This window comes from Ipomoea nil, unplaced genomic scaffold (assembly GCF_001879475.1).
Source record: "Ipomoea nil cultivar Tokyo-kokei standard unplaced genomic scaffold, Asagao_1.1 scaffold1250, whole genome shotgun sequence".
NCBI lineage: Eukaryota > Viridiplantae > Streptophyta > Magnoliopsida > Solanales > Convolvulaceae > Ipomoea > Ipomoea nil.
Genome location: NW_017617678.1, coordinates 2,206,994 through 2,214,305, shown reverse-complemented (window position 1 = coordinate 2,214,305; position 7,312 = coordinate 2,206,994). Strand labels below are relative to the sequence as shown.

At 33.5% G+C, this 7,312-nt stretch overlaps 1 protein-coding gene and 1 non-coding gene across 3 annotated transcripts; both read left to right on the top strand.

Moving 5' to 3' along the window:
- The first annotated feature begins 2,189 nt into the window (after positions 1-2,189).
- On the top strand, positions 2,190-2,261 carry TRNAD-GUC. Its single transcript has one exon. It is a non-coding gene; the product is annotated as a tRNA-Asp (tRNA).
- Positions 2,262-2,347: 86 nt separating this feature from the next.
- On the top strand, positions 2,348-5,078 carry LOC109184070 (peptidyl-tRNA hydrolase, mitochondrial-like). 2 transcript variants are annotated; one of them, XM_019334102.1, is made up of 8 exons: positions 2,348-2,695; positions 2,781-2,865; positions 3,630-3,697; positions 3,792-3,842; positions 3,914-3,987; positions 4,409-4,437; positions 4,557-4,633; positions 4,703-5,078. In XM_019334102.1, exons 1-8 carry the CDS (start codon positions 2,396-2,398, stop codon positions 4,814-4,816), a joined length of 798 nt encoding a protein of 265 aa, XP_019189647.1. In that variant the 5' UTR covers positions 2,348-2,395; the 3' UTR covers positions 4,817-5,078. The 2 variants fall into 2 exon arrangements, with proteins under 2 accessions (XP_019189647.1, XP_019189646.1); XM_019334101.1 differs by having other exon boundaries at positions 2,349-2,695; positions 4,409-4,467.
- The last annotated feature ends 2,234 nt before the right edge of the window (positions 5,079-7,312 follow it).

Sequence of the window (7,312 nt, the reverse complement as noted above, 5' to 3'; positions counted from 1 at the left end):
TTTTGCACTATAGCTCGTCAAACAGGAATTAAAACGTCGTCGTATTCTCCATTCACTTAAATGCTTGGCTGACTCTTCACAGTGACCAGAAGGGCCGTAAGCCCGTAATGTATTTATGACTAAAATATTTTGAAGAAATAAAGCTAATAATTTGACCAAATAGTTATTGCATAGATCAAGGTCCAAAAATGATGTTATTTTATTTATTTTTATTTTTCACGCGCCCAATTACAACATATATTTTTATAATTCATAATGTACATTATTCTAAAGCATAATGTACATTATTTTAAAGTATAATGTATATATTACCCCAGATGTTTCATTATTCTAACACGTAATGTATATTATTCTAACACATAATTTACATTATTTTTACTCATAATATTCACGATGATGTTTTTGAACTATGGTGCACACAATAATTTGCCTAATTTGACAATAAAGGAATATTTTTCCGTGGAATGACCGGCAAATTATTTTGTGGAAGATGGACTCGAGTCCAAATGTTCACAATTTGCATACTAAATGTTCACAATTTACATTTTAAAAATTCACAATTTATATACTACGAACATACAATGTTAACATATATGTAATTAATTACCCTGTTTTGTATTCACAAGTTCCTTTCAAATACTGCAGTCGCACAATATCAACATACTCTGATTGTATTCACAAATTTCTTCTACAATTGTTATATGTTTTGATTTAGAAACACAATTTATATTCTAGAAGCTCACAATTCTAAATTATATTCCCAATTCTAATATCTATGGAAAACCGACTTTCATGCATTAGTGAGTAAATGGTATCTAGTGCTTTATTGTGATTTCCAGCATTAGTTATTTCAGTTTGGGTCCATTCAATTTCAGGGTTTGCCACTTGTGAACCGTCCGCACTAGGGGTGTTCAATCGATTAACCGATTACAATAGAGAAATTATAATGCTCCCTACCAGTCATGCCTAATGAAAATTATTCAGAATCTTGTATGTTAGTTCATTCCTCCAAATTAATGTCCTCTAGGAGTGTATATGTTGATGTTTATACATTGTTTCTCCTACATTTGCTGAAACAAACGTAACATGGGATATGAATTTCAAAAATTGTAATGCACTCCATCTTTGGCTTGCTTTAATTTTCATTTAGCAAGGATGAACGAGATATCATAATATCGAATTCACTATTATCAGCACTATAATTCCCTTCTAGATTGTGTAGAAAAATAAAGTTGATAACGTGAAAATAAAGGAATGTTGTACTATAGAATAATTAGTACCCTAGAAGTTAATTTGCCTCTACCACTTCAGGTTCACAACAATTGCATCGCCCCCAAGCTAAGGTTAACACAATAATCTCCATCACTGTGCACCTAGAGTAAGGATTGAAACTTACACAACATTCTTAAAGTGAAAGGGGATAAAAAAGAGATAAGACAATTTAAATTTATCTATTGGAGCTCAAGAGCTATCCCATTTAAATCTAGAACCAAACAAACATGACCCCATATTATTTAAATGAATCTTGGCCACTCACTAATTTAGGGATAGTCGTTGAGAACAACAAATTATTTTTACCTTTGCATTTTCTAAGTGCAACCCCATTAGTAAAAAATTTTTGTCAAAATTTATAGGAAGGAAGAGAGGGGAAAAAGGAGGAAAAAAAAGTTGTTGACAAAATAAAAATAAAAATAAAAAAATTAACTTTTACATGCCTAGCGGGTTACGTACTAGTGCACATTTTTTTTTTTTAATTTATTTTTTATTTATTTTTTATTTTTTAAATGAGGCCTACAAAATTCCATGCAAAATAATCAAAAAATTCTATCTCCTCTCCAACTCATTCTCTCCCTTACACCTAAGAAAAAAGACTTGAAAAAAATCATTGATGAGGATGCCTTAATGAAATGTAATTAAATTCTTTTTCAAGAGTTAAATCTAAAAAGTGATCAAAATTGAAAATTACATCTAAGTATTAACTCAAATAAAAAATTATGTTGTATTTTGTACAATGAGTTAAAAACAAGTAAAGTTTTGATTATAATAACAATATGTCACATCAAATTTTTGAACTACCAAAATACTTTCTTAAAATGAAACCAAGACTGAATATCTCGGTCGATATGCAGCAACTTCTTCAGAACAGGAATTAAAATTTGTATTATAACTGTATAACAACAGGCATTCAAGTCGTTGTAGTATAGTGGTGAGTATTCCCGCCTGTCACGCGGGTGACCCGGGTTCGATCCCCGGCAACGGCGTTTTGCATTATTGTTCGTCAATAAGGAACTAAAACGTCGTCGTATTCTCCATTCCCTTGAATGCTTAGTTGATTATCACTGTCCAAATTCAAATCGGATTTCAACGCCCCAACTTTTTGACGAGAAGGTCCGTAATGAATCGGATTTCAACGGCGACCGCCCTTCTCCGTCTGGGCCGCCGTCTCTTCTCCCCCTCCCCCTCCGCCTCCTGGGCCAAAATCTTGTTTTGCTCGTCCTACTTAACGCGGTTGAACTGCAGTCCTACCGGAATCATTACTCATCAATTTTCGCATTCAATGCCTACCTCGGCGGCCGGTCCACCTTCGCCGACTCCATTTGAGCCCAAACAGGAGAAACCGAAGCCAAAGCCCCAGCCTTGGCTCATTGTCGGCCTCGGAAATCCCGGCAAACGGTTCAACGGCACTCGCCACAATGTTCGTAACCTAGAACCCCTTTCCCATCCTAGAGGCTAGAAACTGAGAAATGTGTTGGATAATTAATTTTCCTTGATCAATACAGGTTGGTTTTGAGATGGTGGATACAATAGCTGAAGCCGAAGGGATATCAATGAGCAGTGTTTCCTTCAAAGCCCTCTTTGGAAAAGGTTACTTCTAACCAGCTCCGTTTTCTTTGAATAATGCATGTTTACTTTTGCTCCTATCAATTGTTATACCATGGACATGGTCTAACAAAAATTATGTGTCTACACTTAACATATTAACAGTTTATGTGTAACTACAAACACATTAACCGTAGACACAATATAAAAGAACATATAATGGTTCTATGGTTCATGTTCAGTTGAGTCACCATGATTTATATCCTCCCAAATGCTCTGTCGGGCCGGGGTGTGGGGCCTTAGGGTTGGGGTTCAGCCTTGGAAGAATATAAAAGAACATATAATGTGTCTGCAGTTATCTTGTTACGTGTATTCAATTTATTTACAAACTCTTAACTGCACATAATATGTTAACTGTAAATACATAATTTGAAGGTTATTTTGAATCAGGGTTCACAATGCAAGGTAGACTCTAATCCAGGGTATAATTTGTCTGTTGCTATGATAATCAATCTTATTGTATTTTAGGTAACCCAAACTTACAGGATCATATTCATTGTTTCTTCAATATGCTCCACTGCCAAAAAAAACCCTAGTATTTCTCCCAATTTAGCTATTCTGTTTGGCAGCTTAGTATATTACGGAGTAACAATTAAAAGAGAAAATGACAAATGGAAAGAATGTCATTGTTATGAAGTCATGTTTCTCAAGTTGTGATAATTTTTTTAAAAGTGTAAGAGGAAAAAGGCTAGTTTTGGTCTTATGATGCATTTCCTTTCGTGGTTTTGGTTTTGGTTATGTTTTTCCAGGTTTTATTGGAGAGGTTCCGGTCATACTTGCTAAACCCCAGACTTTTATGAATTTGAGCGGTGAGTCTGTAAGTTCACTCTTCACCGCGTATCTTTGTTCTGCTCTAGTTTTCTTCACAATATGTGACTGAGAATTTTGGTTTTTGGGGTTACTGTTAACAGGTTGGAGCAATTGTTTCATATTACAAGATTCCACTGAAGCAAGTTCTTGTGGTAAAATATTTACTGAAAGTTGAGTGTAGAGACTAGAATTCTTTTTAACTAAATCTATTCATCTCTTTCAGATTTTTGATGACATGGATTTGCCTTATGCAAAGTTGCGGTTATTGCCTAAAGGTGGACATGGAGGACACAATGGGTAATTTCTAGTTTAAGTGTTTGCCTCAATTAAGGCATACAGTGCATATGCTCATTTATCTGTCCACTTGTATTTATGTTTGCCCTATAATTTCTTATTAGTATGGGTTGTGACTTTTATGGATTTGCATTGCTTGTTTTCCAACTCGACCTGTATCTGGTTCAGTACACTCATCCCTCTTTCATTTTGTGCCTTTAATTTTGATTGGGCGAACTCTGGAGGAGTTTTAATATAATGAAGCTTACTTAGCCTTCTTTCATTTCCTGAATTTATAACTAGAAAAAAAAAGACCAGATATATTTAGACTATACATATTCCCTTAAAAAAACTAAAACTTTCTTTCCATCATCGGTTTCTGAAACTACAGTTATGGATGCATATGTGCATTCCCAATCTGATTGCACTGTTTTCCCTGTTTAAGGATGAGGAGTGTTATCGATCGCCTCAAAGGTAGCCGTGATTTTCCTCGTTTAAGAATAGGTACTTATAAGATAGCTTTAATTTTTACTTGTTTTGCACTATATTGGAGTTGTTTTAGTTATATATGTTTTACTTGTTTTCTGGGTTAGGAATTGGAAGGCCCCCAGGGAGAATGGATCCTGCAAGTTATGTTCTCCGGCCATTTAATAGAGAAGAACGTGCAGAGGTACGTGATCAACATCTCTGCCATTAGAGGCACAACAAAATGTACTCATGTTAATTATGTTCTTTTCAGCTTGATTTTACATTACAAAATGGCTTGGAGGCAGTGAGAATTCTAGTGCTCGAGGATTTTAACAAAAGTGCAACATTTGTTAACAGTGCGAAACCTTTGGAACAATTTAGTTAAGTTTGTTAATTTTACAGTATTCATTTGGGCAGAAAGCAATGAAGGGTCATGGAGGAAGGTTATATTTGTGGTTGGTAGAAACACATCTGCTACTATACACACTATATTGATTGAACAATAGGCTAGAAAAAGGTCTTGTCTTTCATTTTTGGAGAGACATTTTCAGATTATTTATTTTATCACTAGTATTATTCTCAATATGTTTTACCAACCGATATTCAATTCTTTTTCAACGGTAATGCATTGCTATAATCTTCATTGAGCCCCTAAACTCCTTGATCAACTCACTTCCATCACAAAGCATTGCTTTATATTGTTTAACTCTCAATTTGTCTTTTGCATGGTTTTATTACTTTAATATTGTCAAGAGGAGAAAATCCTTCACAAAGCATTGCTTTATATTGTAGTTTAACTCTCAATTTTTTTGTCTTTTGCATGGTTTTATTACTCTATACTGTCAAGAGGAGAAAATAAACAAGATAGATGATACAATGAGCTTTAAGGACCTGTAGACATTTATTATGGACTCTTAGCAAAACAAAGATGGAGGATTCTTTTGGTAAATTATACCACGGTCCATCTTGCATTGTGGATCTTGGTCCAAAATCAATTTTCGTTCATGTGAGATTTGTTGAAAATTTTGGCTTAAATGACATTTAAAGTGGTCATTTTGTGGTATAACTTTCCGTGGATCTTATTTTGATTTGGGTTGAGTTAAAGTAGATTCAAGTTCATGGGTGAATAAAAAATTGATTCTAAAAAATTATTTATGAGAAAATGACACTTTTTCACTGAGTTATATGTTTATAGCACATTTTCCACTTGAATTATTCATGTGTTTACATTAGCTCCTTCAATTATTCTAAAAGTGGCAGTTTTCCCCCTTGGTATATTAAATGGACATTTCTACCCTTAAAATAAACATTTTATTTATTTATTTATTTTTCTTCTCCCACAAATTATTGCTTATACGTATGGATGATAATCGAACCGAACCGGATACTATAGCAATCGAATTGAAAGTTTCCGATTATGATTTAGAATCAGAACCCAATATTTGGGTTTAAGTTTATTAAAATCAAGAATTGAAAAAATTGAATCATGAACCGTGAATCGACGGTTTGAATTGGCCCGTGAATGGGCGGTTCGAATCGGAACAACTACTAGCATTAGCATAAAATTAGAATTATAATATTTGCAAATAGTGTATGTTCTTTTTTGCATTTATTCTGATTCTCACATATAAGTATATATCACTGCTATTTGGTTTTGATTTTGAACTGTCGGTTCATGGTTCGGATCCAGTTTGAACTGCTTGTTCAAACTTTCTTTTAAAATTTTATTTTTTAATTTTTTATTTTTATTAAATAGTCTAAATTCAACAATTAATGTATTTTGTAGTTTTAAAAAGTTTGGTTGTCACTACATTAGTAGCTTGTATGAGTAATGGTTACGTGAATCAGATGTATTTCCACTATTTTGATAATGTTTCATGCATCTGGGAGTTAAAAGAATAGAAATGAAATCGGTTTTAAAAACATAAATAACCTTATACAAAATAATAATAATAATAATAATAATAATGATAAAACGAATGGTATATATATATATGTGTGAGTGTGTGTGTGTGTGTGTGTGTGCGCGCGCGCGCGCGCGTGCGTGCGTGCGTGCGTGCGTGCGTGAGAGAGAGAGAGAGAGAGAGAGAGAGAGAGAATAACAACAACAACAACAACAACAACAACAACAACAATAATAATAATAATAATAATAATAATAATAATATTATTATTATTATTATTATTATTATTATTATTATTATTATAAAAATACATATTTATATTTATATTTGTTTCCCCACTTATCCCACATTGGTTGGAGAAGTGGGGAATGGAGCCTTGAGGCTCCTATAAAAGGAGCATCAAGACTCCATAATTTCAATTGCAATGCCCATTCGCTGGGTAAGCAGATGGGCAGGCTACTTAATTTAGGAGCCAATGCTCTATAATTAAGGAGCCTTATACAGTTAATTTTTTAAAAATATAAATGTAAACTTGATACGGGGCCGTTTTTTTAAGTAAAGAAACGGCGTGCCGTTACAGTTAACTGAGCGTGCATCTTTTGTTGTGTTAAAACTGTAGTTGTGTTGAAATGAAACTGCAGTGTATACAAAATGAAATTGAATAGCAAATTCACATTTTTGAGTGTATATTGCCTAGCGAAACTGTAGTTATTTCAGAATGATACTGTAGTTGTGTTGAAATGAAACTAAATAACATTTTACATATTTGAGTGTTGTGCAATGAACCTGTAGTTGTATCGAAATGATAATGTAGTTGTGTTTTAATAAAACTATAGTGTACATAAAATGAAACCAAATAACATTTTCACATAGGGAGATTTGGATAGGGAGTTGACTCAAATACATAAAGTCCTAATACTCCCCTTCAACCACAGTGTTCAAAGGTGACCTGTAGCTTTCTCTAAGAAAAGAAAACC